The sequence below is a fragment of the Ictalurus furcatus genome, chromosome 16 (assembly GCF_023375685.1).
Source record: "Ictalurus furcatus strain D&B chromosome 16, Billie_1.0, whole genome shotgun sequence".
Taxonomy (NCBI): domain Eukaryota; kingdom Metazoa; phylum Chordata; class Actinopteri; order Siluriformes; family Ictaluridae; genus Ictalurus; species Ictalurus furcatus.
The window spans coordinates 15,236,694-15,256,574 of NC_071270.1; the positions used below are offsets into that span (position 1 = coordinate 15,236,694).

A 19,881-nucleotide genomic window follows, 5' to 3' on the forward strand; every position below is an offset into this window, starting at 1 on the left:
AGCATGTACAGCATGACAAATAATTAACTGCACTTGAAGCTTTCTTAAAATTAAAAATGAAACACCCAAAACTGTATATGGTACGATAACGAAGACGAACTGTATGTTGATATGTGAAATTCTGGAGCGAATGTCGGACGGTGTGGCGCGGTGACATAATGATGTGTGCCATTAATGGCTCTATGTTCTATAACATGTAAAACAGGACCATGAAAGGAATATTCTAAAACAACTCATGTAAACACAATATTGTCTTATTCAGAATAAGGTCAATAATTAGATTACTGCTGTCCATGTAAACGTAGTCATTGAGGGGAAAACTATATAATATAGTCTATTGTACTACACTGGCTTGGTGAAGCGGTGTTAAAAACCATGTTAATGTGAATTTATTTCAGTGAGGAGTTATGCCATCCTATGCCATCCTGCAAGTTAAAGAAGCAGAAAAATGCTGAAAAAAGATGAAGTGGTTTTTCAGCACTATATGCAGATAAATGAGACTTCTTTAAAAAAAATAAAAATAAAATAAAAAGACAGATTGCACCCTCTCTGGAAAAAACAGTATAACAAAATGGCTGCTCTTAGCACAAGTTGATTGAAATAGATTCAGATTTAAGGAGCCTTAAGTGCTGGGCTGATTAGTCATGGAAAGTTGTGGTTAGTAGTTATACAAAGTGCTGGGTACACTGTGAACTCTGAGACATGGAAACCAGATCTCACTCAACACAACTGAGGGCTTTTACCACAAGACCACCAAATCACCTCCTGCTTCCAGCGAACAGTATGCTGAGTTCATGCTGTTCCCTAATCCCTACCATTATATTTCAACCATAAGTAACACCACTGTTACTGGTGGGGATTTTCCACAAGGCTGTACACGCAGCAGCATCACAGGACGTTAAGGCTAAAGTCTTTTCGAAAAGAATTAACATACACACAATCCCCTTGTTTAAAAGACATTCGCACTTTTGCGTAGCCGGGCCTTTTTCCCAAACCATAATGAAGGCTTTTTTTCTAAGCCATAAACAGAACATATTTAGACCCCAGCTATACAAATGCGCTCATATTTCCTATTTAAGAGCTTACATCACTGTAGTAGAGTGAATTAATAGAATATAACTGTGTCAAATATGTGTCTTTAAATTATTAGTGGAACCTCAGTAATGTTTATAAGTACCATTTTGGTATATTTTTGGATATTACACTGATTATAAAATTATACGCTGTAAAAATATCCATCATATCAAAGGCATAAATAAATTCTGCATTCTAAGACCCTGAGCATGTGGACTGACTGCCACCTAGTGGCCAAGATGTGAAGTTGCTCTTCCCTGTACATGCTGATGTTCCTGATTATGTAACATGGCCCAAAGGCATGCTGGGTACTCTGCTTCAGAACTGTTCAAACTAAAACCTCATTCTTTTCAGGACCGCTTCTGTCTAAATAATAACAGCATCTGAGAGAGGATGAGTAGAAGACATATGGAAGACCATGGCAGCAGTCTCTCATGGTGTTTCTGATGGTAAATGTACTTACCTTCAGCGGCGAGATGTGTGAGTGTGAGACGTAGCCATGCACGTTCTCAATCTCCGACAGGTTCCTCTCAGATACGTGCACCAGCTCTGGCGCTCGCACCTCGCCGGTCAACCTGGGGTAACTGTGCTCCGGTGGTGACTCGTCATCCTGATAATGATACTGAGGTAGAGGAAGAAGAGGGAAGATAAAGGGAGTGGAGAAGGGGGGGGGGGGGGGACAGACAAGCCAATCAGAATGATGCAGAGACATCAAAAATCACTGAACACACCAACGGATAGGTATGAAACAGTGTGAACCATCTCAAACATCACTTCGACACTATGGCTACAGTATATGGTGGGAATATATGGGGGTGATGGAATATCAGTATGAGGTTATATCATTTTTAAAAAAAAGAATCAACCAACCAAGTGAGAATAAGAGAAAACTTTATTTTAAATTCTTTGCGATTACCAACAAGAAATCTTCTTAACAGGTGTCTTTTTAATTGGTATTCCATCAGCTGTTCTAGCTAAATTATTCAGAGGAATAAATGACCTCCTAATCTAACCTCTAGATAATGCTTCTGTGCTATACATTACACTGTCAACATTATTAGGAACATCTGTACACCTGCACATTCATATAATTAGCCCATATAATCAGCCAATCATGTGGCAGCAGTGCAGTGGAGAAAATCATGCAGCTAGTCAACAGATTTCATTATAGTTCAGATCAAACCTCAGAATGTGGGAAAATGTGATGGTCCATGGTACGACTGTTGGGGCCAGAAGAGCTGCTTTGAATATTTTACAATTCAATTAAATTCAATTTTATTTGTATAGCGCTTGTAACAATGGACATTGTCTGAAAGCAGTTTTACAGAAATATATAAACACAGGATACAGATTTTTAAGTGTGTGAATTTATCCCTATTGAGCAAGCCGGTGGCGACGGTGACAAGGATAAAGATGATATGAGGAAGAAACCTTGAGAGGAACCAGACTCAGAAAGGAACCCATCCTCATCTGGGTAACACCAGATAATGTGAAAGTAAAGGAAGGTTCATTACGGTTTTTATATGAAGTCTGTTTTGTTGAACTAATCCACTGTTCACTAAAGGAGACTCGAGTGCAATGGTGGTGGGGCAGTGGTTAAATGCTCTGGGTTACTGATCAGTAGGTCAGGAGTTCAAGCCCCAGCACTGCCAAGCTACCACTGCTGGGCCCTTGGGCAAGGCCCTCAACCCTCAATTGCTCAGTGAGATAAATGTAAGTCGCTCTGGATAAGGGCGTCTACCAAGTGCAATAAAATGTAAATGTTACAATATAAATGTGCAAAATTGTATGTGGTAATTGCAGTCCTAATGCAACCACAGTGAGAATGTCCATGTGGAATTGAGGTCCAAAACCATTTCCATGGTACTTCAAGCGGTACCATCCTAAGCAATCTCCAGGCTGCACTGCTTGGGGGGGAGTCATCCTTGGGGGTCATCCTCAGTGGCAGAATGTAGCCTCCAAACGAAACAGAGTTTACTGCTTATCTCCTGGGATTTCCATGTACAAGGTCTCTACAGTTTACACAGAATGGTACAGTAACTGTAATAACCACCATTTAACACTGGTGTGAACAGAATGCACAACAGATCGAACCTTAATGGAGATGGCCTACAACAGCAGACGACCACACCGTGCTCGTGTCAGCCAAGAACAGGCTGACATGAACTACAGGAAATGTTTTTCCAATCTTCAGTAAACCCTGTTTCGTTTCTGCCTCACGATCCAGTTTTTTTATTTTTTGCACCACTCTGTGTAAACTACACAGACTGTGTGTGAAAACCTTAGGAGATTAGTCATTTATGAAAGCACCATGTATCTTCATGATTTATTTATTGCATTACGCTGCTGCCACATGATTGGCTGACGGGATAATTGCATGAATGGGCAGGTGTACAGGTGTGTACTGTATACGGATAAGTGAACATATGTGTGTATACCATCGTTTCAAAAAACAACAGCAAACCCTTTTCATTGAAACACACTTATAATGGAAGTCTAAGGACAGGTCAATACATGTTTCTGCAATATTTATAATGTAGACTTTCCTCAAATGCTTTCATGAATCATGGAGGTGTAAGTGTACACGGTGAATCCTGAAACACTGATACTGGGTTTTACAGTCATCAATACCATGACTTTTTCATACATCTCCACTCCCAGTGAGACATACAGTATGAACCAATCATGATAAGTCACAGCTATGAGAGACATCTGGAAGCGAGCTTTTAGCATTTAGCATTATGAACAAGGTTTTATGAGTAAGCACATGGTGCCGGGTGGAGGAAGTGCAGCAGTTCCTCTGAGACAGATTCTCCTGTCACCAACACATGCATGTGGAATCAGCAAAGCAGTTCATGATTGCTAAAAGCCATAACGCACAGTGCCTTGCCAAAGCAAAACAAAGCAAAGTGGCATGATGCAAAAAAGCGAGCAGTATGGGTGCAGCAGGTGGATGAAGTGAGGTTTTTATGATGACGGCACTCCGACTGTCTGTCTCACCCAGGGCGAGTTCATCAGGGCCGGGTTCGGGCTGGGGTTCAAACAGGCCGGGGTGTGGGTCTGCTGCTGGGAGCCCTGAACTGCCGCCGGCCTGTTCTGAAAACACACACACACACACACACACACACACACATAGAAATCCAACCATGAATATCTATCCAAATATCATTAAAACTTATATACGTACACCAGTAATACACCATGCAAGTCAGACATCTCCCACAAGCAGAGAAGCCTTGATTTGTCATCAGCAGAAATATACTGATATATATGGTGAAGCACAAAAGGACACAAAGTTCATCTTTGACTATGGTGAATGAAAAATTCCTGTGTACTTCTGGCTAGAAAAAGCTCGTGTGGGTGTTAACCCCTGCAAACAGAAGCAGTATGTGATCAGTCATGGTCATGGTTATTATTAGACACAAGTTTGTTGATCCCTGTTCTGTAGTGTGAGGAGAGTATTATTGACAAGCATGAAGATACATACAGAATATGTTCAAACTGTGCTTTGAAAGAAACAGAAGCTTCAAATACAAGTTCAAATACACCAGTTGCACTCCAGAGCCAGAAAATAGTATCCCTAAGGAGACACAGCGGGAAGAACAGAAGCACTGGGAATACTGCAGAGAGATGGTTGAGTGGTAGAGTATTCACACATAGCAAGTAAAATAAATAAATAAATAAATTAGGACGAGGTCAAAACCAAATCAAGTGAAATCATATCATCCTCCCAAATGTTCGAGAAAGCTCCGAAACATAATCATGAATTTCATGAATAGCCACATGGCCAAAACAAGATCAAAACCCTAAGAGTGACCACAACATTACTCAGTACTGTAATACGCTGAGCTGTCTCAATAATGCCACTCGAAATCCTTACGTCTTTTACAGCCAAACGTTCGACAATAATCTAACGAAAACAATTTCAAAGAATCCTATGGCTTCTTTCTTTTCGAGCTTTTTCTATGCTGACTGTTCACAGGCCATTGCCTTGTATTTGAAGTTGGCACGAACATAATGTACATAGAGCTTAATTTGTAAATCTGCAGGACCTGGAACAATAAGAGGGTAGTGATCCGGCAGGTCGGGAGGCAGGCGAAAGGTCCGACGTGTAAAAGTACTTCTTGAATCTCACCTAGCTAACAATATTCAGTGCTGAGACTGTAGGAAGGCCTATGTACTGTAGTTGATCACACTGGTACAGCGAAGTAACACGTTTACAGCAGTGAGTATTCTCAGCACGAATTGAAACACTTATGGATTACACATTCTAGCAACTGTCACCTCAGCTACAAAACACACTTACCCAAAGCACTTCAAAAACAAAGCTACATTTCATACAGTATGCCTACTTACAATAACCTAACATTGACTGCACAACTTAATCAAGAAATAAGCGTCTTACCTAACACAAATTATTCCACAAAGCTGTCATATCATTGTCCTCCTCCTCTTCCACGTGACTCTTACGTATCAACGAGCGCACAATTTGCTCGGGATTGAACTTTTTAAGTGGTGGACCCACCACGTTCAAAAACATCAGAGATGAAACAGTGCGGATGAGAAGGGATTCACGCTGTGCGCTACAAATGAGATTAATTTAGGAGAAACCTCCCTCGCGCTCCACTCGAGATCGGTGTGGTATTCACAGTAACTAACAACTGCCTCAGTCCTTCTGGAACTTTTTGTGTATTTTAGTCCATGTACTTCCTAAAAGCGGGAATGAACGTAGGTGGGTGACAATGTTTAAGCAGTTCTAAAAACCTTCCACAATCAGGCAAGCGTTATCACTGCTAGTTATGCGAACTGCTTCATCAGTGACCCGCTGATAACTGCTTTCTTTTCACCATGACATGCTCTGAAAACGCATGCTACGTGACTGCAGGCTTTGCTTCGTGACAACGAATTCAGATGACCTTTGAACTTGAAATGATTACTGTATGTGAAAGAGGCTATTGATTTGGCTATGAGCGATATTTGTGCACCGGTAATAAAAGATTAGCAGTTTTTTGTTGTTGTTGTATTTTACTTTGGGTGAAGTAAAAACTAAAACAATTTGTTTTGATAATAATGCTGTGTGAGATGTTACACATCCAGCTGTTCAGAGGTGCCGGAGCCACATAAAAAGGTTCGGGAACACAAGTGTGCTATATTTTGCCGGGACAGGATCCGGCTCAAATTAAGCTCTGTTTATAATAATAAATACAGCTGTGCACAGCGATCTGCGGGGTCCAAGCATTCTACGCAAAACTGGCCAGTGGCCAGCTCTTGCCATCTTACATAAAACAATAAAGAGACTCAAAAATAGATCACGGTTTCTACAAACTTATCCAGAAGGGGTCTGATGTGAGTGTAGGCTTTCATTCCAGCTAAATAGGAGGCACATTGATAGTCACTTGGAGACCAAGACGATGTGATTAAACATGTGGAACCAGATGTGCTTGGTTGGAACGAAAGACGCCTAGCATAGATGAACATACGTTTCAATTAGAGATGCACCGATGTATCGGTCGATAAAGGCAATTTTTTGTCGGCCAATAATTTAGAAACATCCGATGATCAGGGCCAATTATATCCTGTCAATCAAAAGAGGGCGGGAAAACACATTGATTTCGTGCTGTGTGTAAAGAAGATGTATCTTGTGTGGAATGATGACAAAATTGCAGTGTGTAATCTCTGTAATCTCTGCACTGCTAAAATTTTACACCGGAAGTGAGCAGCAGTGAAAGCAGTCGTGCTGCTCGAGCTGATCGCGCTGAATTAAAGCTCCAGTACACTGTTGAAAGATTTAAATAAAGATGAGTTGACAAAAAAGTATATATTGCACAGAAAAATATATTTGTAGGAGTAGTGTATTTCATATCCAATTGTTAATATGAGTTAATATCGTTTAAAATTGATATTATATATTACCAGTTTGATGTCAGTGATGAAGTAGAAATGCTTTTGTTTGTGGTGAGTGAATGCGAGACTAACAGGAGATTTTTTAGAATTCAGTCGATGTTAATATGTATTAATAACATTCAGTAAGTTAAGAAATCTTACTTTAATCTTCAGAATTTAGTTCATGTGTTAATGTGAGTAATGTGTTTTCTGTTTATGAGACCAGTTACTGTGAAACAACTTGTTGAAATGGAGAGAATAAAGTTTTTATTTGCATTTCCTTCAGAATTGTGGAATTAATTATTATTCATTTAAAAGAAGGTATAAAAGGCAGATTGGTATCGGTTATCGTTATCAGCCGATATCACTCTGAATAATTGGTTCTTGGTATCAGCTGAGAAATTTAGTATCGTGCATCTCTAATATCAAGTTTTGTGATGACAGCGCAATGCTAATCATGTGAAATGGCTGCTGCCATTTATCAGATGGAACAAAAAAATCTCTCTAGGCCACAGGGTTCTCGAGATATGGCCTAGAACCAGATAATATTGTGCTACAGCGCCACCATTTTAACCATCGGGCCCATCTCGCTTGCCTATTGACTTGATTTTCCATCTCTATGACTTACTATTTGGTCGTCATGATTTGTTTTAAGGGAGAAAAACTCAAGCTAAAACAATAAGGTTCTAGCAAATTTGCTGGTTGGACCCCTAAGAAAATTGACATACCTCAAAATGCTTTAAAACCACAAGCATGATCAGTTCCACGAACATATGCACTCATTTATCAGATGAAGAGACATACAGACAGGAACAGAGAGAGATAAACAGAGAAATGATTGCGGAGGCGTCTGATGTCCTCAAGCTAGTCTTATTGCACCACTGATTAACTAACAAAAACAAACTGCATCAGAACTACTTAAACATCTTACATTCTGTCTCAGGGGGAAATATGCACAACAATGTTCAATCACATGATTTACTCCATTATCATTTCCTTCATATTCAACCACAAATATTATACTCCATATACACACTACAGATCACAGTAGCACACTGTAGCACAGTCTCTATTAGAAACTCTCGTACTCAAATCCTCTCGTCACCGCTAGCAAGCAGATTAGCCGCCAGACACATGTAATTAAAGACGGTAATACTCATTGTGACCTACTTGTCAAAAGCTCAGTAATAAGTACAATAAGAACCTGCTGTGTAATAAGAACTTGTAATATGTATAAGGACTTAAAGTTTAAGTGCAAATTATTTTCCCGCACACTTATGGGAACAGAGCTGAATGGTGTGAATAGAAAGTAATTACTAAGGAAAGAAGATGAGTTTCTTTGGGGATTTGAATAAGAAACAGACGGTGCATGGGAATCTGACGTGTGTTAAAGCTCTATTATCTCCCCCTGTGAATAAAGCCACCTTCTCTCTGTCTCACAGTTCACTTCAAAGAAGATTTACTGAGATGACTATATTTAGGTATTATACTGCAGCATAAAAGACACTTATAAAGGAGAATATACACTGATCAGCAATAACATTACTGTAAAACCACCTGCCTAATATCATGTAGGTCACATTTTTTGCCACCAAAACAGCTCTGACCCATCGAGGCATGGACTCCACAAGACCTCTGAAGGTGTGCTGTGGTCCACTGAGATCCTTTAAGTCCTGTAAGTTGCGAGGTGGGGCCTCCACGGATTGGACTTTCATGTCCAGCACATCAGATCAGATTGAGATCTGGGGAATTTTGGCATGTTCCTCAAACCATTCCTGAACAATTATTGCAGTGTGGCAGGGTGCATTATCCTGCTGAAAGAGCCACTGCCATTAGGGAATTCCGTTGCCATGAGGGGGTGTAATTGGTCTGCAACAATGTTTAGGTAGGTGGTACGTGTCAAAATACCATCCACATGAATGCCAGGACCCAAAGTTTCCCAGCAGAACATTGCCTCCGCTGGCTTGCCTTCGTCCTGTAGTGCATCCTGGTGCTATCTCTTCCCCAGGAAAGCGGCACACATGCACCCATCAAAATGATGTAAAAAAAAAACGTGACTCATCAGACCAGGCCACCTTCTTCCATTGCTCCATATTCCAGTTCTGATGCTCATGTGCCTATTGTAGGTGCTTTCAGTGGTGGACAGGAGCAGCATGGGCACTCTGGCTGGTCTGCATTTACACAGCCCCATACACAGCAAGCTGCGACGAAATGTGTGTTCTGACGCTTTTCTACCATAGCCAGCATTAAATTTTTGTGCTACAGTAGCTCTTCTTATTGATCGGACCAGACGGGCTAGTCTTCACTCCCCACGCGCATCAGTGAGCCTTGGGTGCCCATGAACCTGTCGCCAGTTCACAGCTTGTCCTTCCTTGGACCACTTTTGTAGGTATTAGCCACTGTATACCAGGAACACCTGACAAGACCTACCGTTTTGGAGATGCTCTGACCCAGGTGTCCAGCCATCACAATTTGGCCCTTGTCAAAGTCACTCAGATCCTTACACTTGCGATTTTTCCTTCTTCCAACACATCAAATTTGAGAACTGACAGTTCACTTGCTGCCTAATATATCCCAGCCTTTCATAAGCGCCACTGTAACAAGATAATCAATGTTATTCATGTCACCTGTCAGTGGTGTTAAAGATAAGGCTGATCAGTGTATCACAAAATATATATTAAGGGGTCCAGTATTGTGGGTCTGTTTTTCATAACTCACTCGCTGTTGCCTAATGCCCTGCTAATGTCTTTCACTGTCACTACGTATAATGGCAGGATTTACTTTTACGCCTACCTCATAACAAATGAACAAACATCTTAGGTTTGTACTTTTAACCAAGCCCAAGCCTGTTTAATTCCATTCCATAAAGATAGGAACATAAGTATGTAAACATAAAACAACATTACCACAAAACATTATAGGTCCATTACAGGTTTAGATTAGTCTGATAATATAATAAACTAGGTTCATTATAATAATAAAACAACAGTATATATATATATATATATATATATATATATATATATATATATATATATATATATATATAATTTAAAATTAAAAGCAATATCCGTCATATATTTAAAAACCTCATCTGAAATACAGTATGTTTTAATTACTTAATTGACTTTAATTAGCAATTGTTATTTTATATGACTACTTGTTCTCATCTCACACACACACACACACACACACATACACACACACATCTCCTCATCTCTCTCAGAAAACAAGTAAAGAACTTTTCCTGCTTTCACTTCTGGGAAATTAGTCACCCAAATCATGTCTTGAGGATGTTTTTAAAATTGAATAATAAATTGCTAGGAGCAGTTCCACCAAAATGTAATTAGAACATTTTACATTTAAAAATCCAGCTTTTATAAATATGCAAAATGGTAATACCAGGCGGCTATATAGGGCAGCTGTGGCTCAGGTGGTAGAGCGGGTTGTCCACTAATCGTAGGGTTGGTGGTTCAATTCCTGACTCCGCATACCGAAGTGTCCTTGGGCAAGACACTGAACCCCAAGTTGCTCCCAATGGCAAGCTAGTGCCTTGCATGGCAGCTCTGCTACCATTGGTGTGTGAGTGTGTGTGAATGGGTGAATGAGAACCAGTGTAAAGCTGTTTAAAGTGTAAACCAGTGTAAAGCAGTAAGGTTAAAAAAGCGCTATATAAGTGCAGACCATTTACCATTTACCCCTAACTCTACTGGCACGCACCCACTTCCAGTGTTAAATCAGTGTAATAACAAGGTTTCAAACTCTCCTGATAATTATGTTGGCTGGATTTACTTACTGAAAGTCAGTCTTGAATATCTTATAATACACTAGCTTGTTACAGGCTTAGATACTCTGTTTCTTAAAAGAATGTGACAGAATTGTTGTTCTAAACATTTTCCTGAAAGTATTGAATCATAAAAAGAAGGGTTTTTTTTAAGGTTTAGCATGACTTTGGCCTCACCCAAATACTACATACTAGTGGTGTAACAATACATCACGATGAAAAAATGCGAGGTGCATCATGGAAATGTGCGACATCGGCATTCTCTTAATTATGAATTTCATGCAACTGCACTGTTTGAACACCAGAGGACCCAATTTGCACAACCCATACAGTTAAAATATACAGAGCGCATGTAGGTCACATGGTCATGTTCTTTCATGGAGAGCGTGCAAGATCATCTGAACTTGTGAAGTGACCCATAGCCCAATACCTATCAATAGTTTGATATTGATAAGAGCACAGTATTTTTGTCAATGTTTTGAACAAAACATCAAAAGGTTAAACAATAAAGACAATTTTTCAGATGCAGATTGTGTTTTTGCAGAGTCCTCTCTGCAATCCTATAAATAATATGTGCTTGCTTGTAATGAGATCTGACAATATTGTTATTACAAATATGCAGTCACTCATGAGCATATATATTTCCATAATATTGAAATAATATAGATAATAAAGTTAATGTTTTGGAATGGCCAAGTCAAAGTCCTGACCTTAATCCGATAGAAATGTTGTGGAAGGACCTGAAGCAAGCAGTTCATGTGAGGAAATCCAACAATATCCCAGAGTTGAAGCTGTTCTGTACTGAGGAATGGGCTAAACTTCCTCCAAGCCGATGTGCAGGACTGATCAACAGTTACCGCAAACATTTAGTCACAGTTACTTCTGCACACGGGGGTCACACCAGATACTGAAAGTAAAATTTCACATAATTTTGCCACTCACAGATATGTAATACTGGATAATTTCCCTCAGTAAAAAAAGACCATGTATAATATTTTTGTCTCATTTGTTTAATTGGGTTCACTTCATCTACTTTTAGGACTTGTTTGAAAATCTCATGATGTTTTAGGTCATATTTATGCAGATATATAGAACATTTCTAAATGGTTCACAAACCTTCAAACACCACTGTATATTTCAGCTTCTAAAAATCTCTATAAAATCTGTAACTAAAATCAAACTGTATGCCCTTACGAAAACATTACAGTGCTGGTAATGGGAGGATCCCATGTGATTGTACATCGCAGCAGCAGCACTCGTTCGTAACGGATTCATTTGAAACCTAACCCTTTCTTGCATTTGTGATGCTCTGTGATACATCACCTGCACTGATGTGATGGTCTCATTGTATACTGCATATTATAAAATTCATCAAGTTGCCTTGAAATAAACAAATGAAAAAAAGAGACAACTTTGAGAATGAGACAGATAGAAGGGAAAATGTCTACTCTAACATGACTCACTGTTGCTGTCACAGCTGTCACTATGTACAGTTCTGACCGGCACAAACCTGCTCGCGTGTTTAGCACATGTACACACATATGCAGAACCAAAGAACACATCAACACACATTTGCAGAAATCCTTGGGACTAGTGGTCAAAGAAACTAAAAGTGCCAGGCAGGTTGACTTTTCCATCATCACTGCATCAAAACTCAAAAATCACAAGTGCATGTAAACAATAAATCATGTGCTCACCTTCCCCTATCTCCCCTAGGGCTGCTTCTATTATGACAGTTGAGTAAACTACGCTGATGAGTGTGGAGGAAGAGGAAAGCCCATCTGACAGCTGTTTGAGAGGCCCTTTTCTTTTATGGAGCAATGAACACAAGAATTCTTAATGAGGAAAACTCTGGGGAACAAGCAAGCCTGCTAATACTCCTGATTTATATGCATTAGAGTCACTCTTGTACTGTGGAGTAGAAGATCCGTTCAGATTTGTACGCCATACACTTTCAATTAAAAGACTGTAACCACAAGGGTCGCATGGGTCATTTCTTAGCATGGTGTAGAGTAAAGTATAAATAAATCAGAGCCAGAAAGTGGTTTTGGTCATGAAGGGGGAAGATGTGCTGGAGTGCTGACAACATGATCATATGTGAAACGATGGAAAATAAACAGTATGTGTGTGTGTGTGTGTGTATGTGTGTGTGTGAGCTCTGGAGCCTGAAATGTGCCATGTGCCTCTGAGTGAGAACAGCTGGCCTCTAAGGCAATACAGTATGACTCATGATTTCTTGATGGTCATCTATGAGCAGACCCTTGATACAGCCACGGAGCCCTGGGAAAACTCTTCACGAGATTGCTGATAGCACACACACACACACACACACACACACACACACACACACACACTGCAATTCTCTTTCTCTCTTGTTCTCTCACACACAGGCAGTCTCATTATATCACCTATGCATTCTGACACTCTAAAGCTGTACTCATATAATGAGTGTTGCTGCTGTATTAGCAACCCGGGGCTAATTGGAGCAGCTAATACAATACAAAATATTAAAGATGCACCGATGTATCTGATTATCGGCCAGTACATTGATGCATCTTTAATATTTTGTAATGTATTAGCTGCTATTTTAATTTCTAAATATCTGATTTATTATTTTAAAAAAAGGCTATTTTCACGCCATTGGCCGATAGTTTAGAAACATCCAATGATCAGGGATGATTATCCTATATGATCCTGTCAATCAAAAGAGGGCAGGAAAACATTGATTTCGTGCAGCCTGACTTTTTAAACATCACAGGATATCAGTCCCATAATGGTAATTATGCTCATAGCAGTTTCATGTCAAACACTAATACTCCCTCAGATTTAAAGCCAAAGAATACATTTTTAATCACTGTCATGACATTGGAATAATATATATATTTTAATCTATAATGAAATCACATTACTTACAATCAGAAAAAAACATATGTATATGTACCTCTGTTGTCCCAGTGTCACTGTGTAACCTTAATGTCGCAGTGTTGTACAGCAGGGTTTCGTGTTGATGCTATTACCACCATGTGCAGAGTTTCTGTTTGCATCCTGAATATTGCTACCCCACATCCATCTATTCTACTCCTCCTCCTCCTCCTCCTCTCTACTCTCGTAAATTGAGATGAGATGGGAATGTGACATTGCCTCTAGGCTCCATGTGGATTTGTATGGAATCTCCATGTGATTGAATGCACCGACCCCTTTTCTGTGGCCTAGTATACACTCAACATCACCATCCTTTACACGTGACTCCACTTAGGTCCTAGAGGGACAAAAGGTTAGAGAAACACAGTCAGGGCTCATCCTGTCCTAGTCTCCCTGCTGTGCACTTTACACAAAGAACCCAATCATGGACTTGCTGGAGCTGCAGAGAAAACAGGACAAATTCAATTCGCCTGTATTTATGCAGTGCTTTCAACAGTAGACGCTGTCAGAAAGCAGTTTTACAGAAATCAGGGATGTAGATCCAATTTAGATCCCAGAGGAGACAATGGCAATGAAAAATTCTCTGAGGCAACATGAGGAAGAAACCTTGAGAGGACGCAAAAGTGAACCCACCGTCTTCTGGGTCACACTTCAGTAGTGGGTGTATAAAGCACTATTAAAGTATACAGATGTAGAAGCATAAAGTTGAACTGATATTCAGGATGATCAGTGTGAGCATATTGCGAGTAGTAGTCTTGGACGAACACAGAACAAGTAAGTCTTTCTGATCACAGCAGCAGTTCTTAGAAGTGCAAGTCTGCAGTATCAAGGTGAAATGATCAAAAGAAGCCAATAATGAGCATTAGGTATGAACAGTTTTGGGGGAAAAGCAGAAGACTGTGGATAAGAAAGCAGCAGGAACAGAGCAGGAGGAGGATGAATCAGGCAGGTCCAATGGACAAGAGGCTAAGGTCACATCAATAACTTTGTGATGTGTGCAGATAAATGATTACTGTGACCCCCCATGTATGCGCTCTCAAAATCAATAACGTCATGTGCATAATTGGCATGCACCAAAAATGTGATAAATAACAACACAAGCTTGCATTGCAAAAATCATTTGTACCTGAGGCTGGCTTAAAAAAAAGAATTCCAGTCACATGGCCATATAAAAAATGGACGCGCATTTAATCTGAGACCACACGTGGAAAAAACTTGTAATGTGAATTTAGCCAAAGAACCCTCTCTGTCAAAGCTCCACCTCTCCAGCTGCCACAACAGTTTGCAGGAAAATCTGGAAGCTCAAAGGATCAGCAGGAAAAATGGACATTAAAAACACACAAGGGTCTGCTTCATGCATACTCCAAAAGCCCAGACCGAATGTATTACAGAAAGCTCAAAGAGTCAAATGAGGTATTAACTGCTAAAGGCTGTGGAGCTGGAACCATCACTTGCTGTTCACATTTATAAGGCACTGCAACCCACTGCAAATACAGTAGATTCAAGTCTTTCAGTTACAAGAATTTCTTTGTGTATAGGCATATCAAATAAATATAAATATCTAAGCAAGCTTGACAATCAGGGTCACTGAGGAAGAATGAGCTGGTCCTGCAAAAGTGACGTTTTAACATCATGGCTCCATATATATTGAGAGCTGTTATGAAAATACAGCAAATGCTTTTGGGAATGCTTCTTGGAGTAAATAAGGTCAAAATGACAAAGAGCGAGTCAAAAGTAAATGTATGAGTGCTCATTGTACAAGAAAGTAGAAGGAATTGAAAGTATTCCACTTGTTAAAATGAAAAAAGTAAAAGTAAAGGTGTTCATTCTATAAAAGTAGAATGAACAATTACTGCATATAGAAATTTCATAGGATGCCAGACTGTAAATGAATGAATATTAATGCAATATTGCACTAAAACAATAAGTATTACAATAAGTATAAGATAAGAAATGTTACATAAAAAGTAACGGTTCCGGTCGATTTAAGGGAGAGTACAGGTGACCTCATAGCTTCACATTATGAATGTCAGTACAATAAATATTACACTTTAGGCTAATCAACTGTTGGCTGAAGATGCTCCAGCGCTGTATCAATGTGCTATGTAGTGGATGAGCTGGACTGACAATGACCGAGTCCAATTTATTCCCATTCTTCTCTCTTTTAAGATTCAAGGGAGTCCAGGCTTCATCTCACTACAGATTCAATCGTGCCCACTCCAGAAGAAATTCTGACCAATCGCGCCCACTCCAGAAGGAATTCTGACCATTCCCACCCACTCCAGAAGGAATTTTGACCAATCACACCCACTCCAGAAGGAATTCTGACCAATCGTACCCATTCCAGAAGGAATTCTGACCAATCGTACCCACTCCAGAAGGAATTCTGACCAATCCCACCCCACCCACTCCATAAGGAATTCTGACCAATCCCACCCACTCCAGAAAGAATTCTGACCAATCCGGCCACTCCAGAAGGAATTCTGACCAATCGCGCCCACTCCAGAAGGAATTCTGACCAATCGTACCCACTCCAGAATGAATTCTGACCAATCGTACCCACTCCAGAAGGAATTCTGACCAATCGTACCCACTCCAGAATGAATTCTGACCAATCTTACCCACTCCAGAAGAAATTCTGACCAATCGCGCGACTCCAGAAGGAATTCTGCCTAATCGTACCACTCCAGAACGAATTCTGACCAATCCCACCCAATCCAGATTATTTAGTAACTTCTCAAAATCCATCCATCCATTTTCCATACCGCAGGGTCATTGGGCACAAGGTCGGGGGGCACTCCGGACGGGGTTCCAACCCATTGCAGGGTACAATCACACACACGTTCATGCACTATGGACAATTTGATAATGCTATTCACCCTACAGAGCATGTCTTTGGACTTTGGCGGGGGGTGGTTGGGGGTAACTAGAGTACCTGGAGGAAACCCCCAAAGCACAGCGAGAACATGCAAGCTATGTACACACAGGGCAGTTGCGAGATTCAAACCCCCAACCCTGGAGGTGCGAGGCAAACATGCTAACCACTAAGCCACCATGCCCCCTGTTTATCAAAATCATGTACACTGTAAAACATGATAGCCCCATCAAGTTATGTGAACTTATTTCTTCTCTTTAACTCCAACTGTCATGACAAGTTTTGGATATTGAACTCAAGCTTATAAGTTTTCCAAAATTAAACTTTAATTAAAATTAATTGTAAAAAATTTTACTTGACTTGGAAAAGTTGTAAAAAGTAACAAAGGTGATCTACAAGTTGAGTTTGCTCACGTTTTTAAGGCAGCAGGTGAACTTTCATTTAACCACCTGCAATGTTTTACAGTGTAGAAATATTATTTTCCTGATTCTTACCTGTTTCAAATGCTGGTAGCATATTTCATCTCATGTACTACTGAATGTGTGGAAATAACCTTTTCTTATATCAGTGAAGCATACCTATTATTTCAGCTTTCTTTAGCAGAGTATACCAGTATACCAGTATATCATCCACTCCTGTGATGACATTTCAGGAGCACATTTTAAGTAACTAAAAACTACAGATATACAGAGAGACATTCCTTTTTTTCCCCCATCATTTCTGATTGTTTTAAGACCCTGTGCTCAACCCTTCGTTGGGTTTGTGCCGATGGTAATGACATTAAGATACATAGTTAAACAAATTCATAGTTCTACTTCTACATCAACCAGTATCTCATTAATGCATAAATGCTGCACACTCTCTATATCGCTTCCACAAGATTAGACATGTGGGACCATGGGTGGCTTGTTAAAGAAGCGTATCTCCGGTCTGGCTGTCCAAAGCGAGATTTTCCAGCTTTTGCGAACTGAGACGAAGGAAACCACACTAGGACTTTCTTAGCAGCCTCATTAGCCATTCTGCTTCTAATTATGAGACAGTTTAACCCTTCCCCCCACCCCCATATCAAAAGGCCCTTTAATACTGTACCTGCTGAGATTCTTTCTTTCAGCATAACACCATGTCATGTTATTAGGATCAAACAAACACATTTATTTACCTGTACTCAAGACATACAGTGAGGGAAAAAAAGTATTAATTATACAGTGAGGGAAAAAAAGTATTTGATCCCCTGCTGATTTTGTACGTTTGCCCACTGACAAAGAAATGATCAGTCTATAATTTTAATGGTAGATTTATTTGAACAGTGAGAGACAGAATAACAACAAGAAAATCCAGAAAAACGCATGTCAAAAATGTTATAAATTGATTTGCATTTTAATGAGGGAAATAAGTATTTGACCCCCTCTCAATCAGAAAGATTTCTGGCTCCCAGGTGTCTTTTATACAGGTAACGAGCTGAGATTAGGAGCACACTCTTAAAGGGAGTGCTCCTAATCTCAGCTTGTTACCTGTATAAAAGACACTTGTCCACAGAAGCAATCAATCAATCAGATTCCAAACTCTCCACCATGGCCAAGACCAAAGAGCTCTCCAAGGATGTCAGGGACAAGATTGTAGACCTACACAAGTCTGGAATGGGCTACAAGACCATTGCCAAGCAGCTTGGTGAGAAGGTGACAACAGTTGGTGCGATTATTCGCAAATGGAAGAAACACAAAAGAACTGTCAATCTCCCTCGGCCTGGGGCTCCATGCAAGATCTCACCTCGTGGAGTTGCAATGATCATGAGAACAGTGAGGAATCAGCCCAGAACTACACGGGAGGATCTTGTCAATGATCTCAAGGCAGCTGGGACCATAGTCACCAAGAAAACAATTGGTAATACACTATGCCGTGAAGGACTGAAATCCTGCTGCGCCCGCAAGGTCCCCCTGCTCAAGAAAGCACATATACATGCCCGTCTGAAGTTTGCCAATGAACATCTGAATGATTCAGAGGACAACTGGGTGAAAGTGTTGTGGTCAGATGAGACCAAAATGGAGCTCTTTGGCATCAACTCAACTTGCCGTGTTTGGAGGAGGAGGAATGCTGCCTATGACCCCAAGAACACCATCCCCACCGTCAAACATGGAGGTGGAAACATTATGCTTTGGGGGTGTTTTTCTGCTAAGGGGACAGGACAACTTCACCGCATAAAAGGGACGATGGACGGGGCCATGTACCGTCAAATCTTGGGTGAGAACCTCCTTCCCTCAGCCAGGGCATTGAAAATGGGTCGTGGATGGGTATTCCAGCATGACAATGACCCAAAACACACGGCCAAGGCAACAAAGGAGTGGCTCAAGAAGAAGCACATTAAGGTCCTGGAGTGGCCTAGCCAGTCTCCAGACCTTAATCCCATAGAAAATCTGTGGAGGGAGCTGAAGGTTCGAGTTGCCAAACGTCAGCCTCGAAACCTTAATGACTTGGAGAAGATCTGCAAAGAGGAGTGGGACAAAATCCCTCCTGAGATGTGTGCAAACCTGGTGGCCAACTACAAGAAACGTCTGACCTCTGTGATTGCCAACAAGGGTATTGCCACCAAGTACTAAGTCATGTTTTGCAGAGGGGTCAAATACATATTTCCCTCATTAAAATGCAAATCAATTTATAACATTTTTGACATGCGTTTTTCTGGATTTTTTTTGTTGTTATTCTGTCTCTCGCTGTTCAAATAAATCTACCATTAAAATTATAGAATGATCATTTCTTTGTCAGTGTGCAAACGTACAAAATCAGCAGGGGATCAAATACTTTTTTCCCTCACTGTATATGCTGAAGCACATTCCACTTTAAATCTTATATAACTGCAATATTAACTCAGTGCAATAACTGGTATATATGCATATCGTATGCAGTCTAGTCTAGAGCACATAGCAACCTCTTGCATTGTTCAGGCTTTACGTTGATGAATCACCCACAGCTTGTTTTAGTGTTGTGCACAGAATCAGACAAACAATATACATTTATTGAACCAGATGGATATGCAGATTAAATAATCAGATATATTTCAATATAATATGAGGATTTCTCAGCAAATAATTTGACCTATATAATAATGCGTCACTGAATAAATATTATAAAAGACAATGTTTTGGTTCTTAAATCTGATTGGCTGAGCCACGTTCGAAGCCAATATAAAATCCTTGACATGCGCATACATATGACCACATAATGATAAATTAATTCTGTATAAATTCACCTGGTTTTAAACCAATAAAACCATTACTAGCCATTGTTCAGTCCAAGGAAAGCCTGTTATGTCGCTTAATAATGAAAGCTTACCGTTAACATGTTACAC

General features: G+C 40.1%; 1 protein-coding gene across 13 annotated transcripts in view; it reads right to left on the minus strand.

Moving 5' to 3' along the window:
• dlg2 (discs, large homolog 2 (Drosophila)) overlaps positions 1 to 19,881 on the minus strand; it is a 287,192-nt gene that overhangs the window by 167,596 nt on the left and 99,715 nt on the right. For all 13 annotated transcript variants that reach the window (XM_053645021.1, XM_053645023.1, XM_053645030.1 and 10 more), the window contains 2 exons: positions 4,075 to 4,170; positions 1,538 to 1,696 (listed from right to left, as the gene is read on the minus strand). In XM_053645021.1, coding sequence (XP_053500996.1) covers positions 1,538 to 1,696; positions 4,075 to 4,170 — 255 coding nt within the window. The remainder of the gene's footprint in view (positions 1 to 1,537; positions 1,697 to 4,074; positions 4,171 to 19,881) is intronic.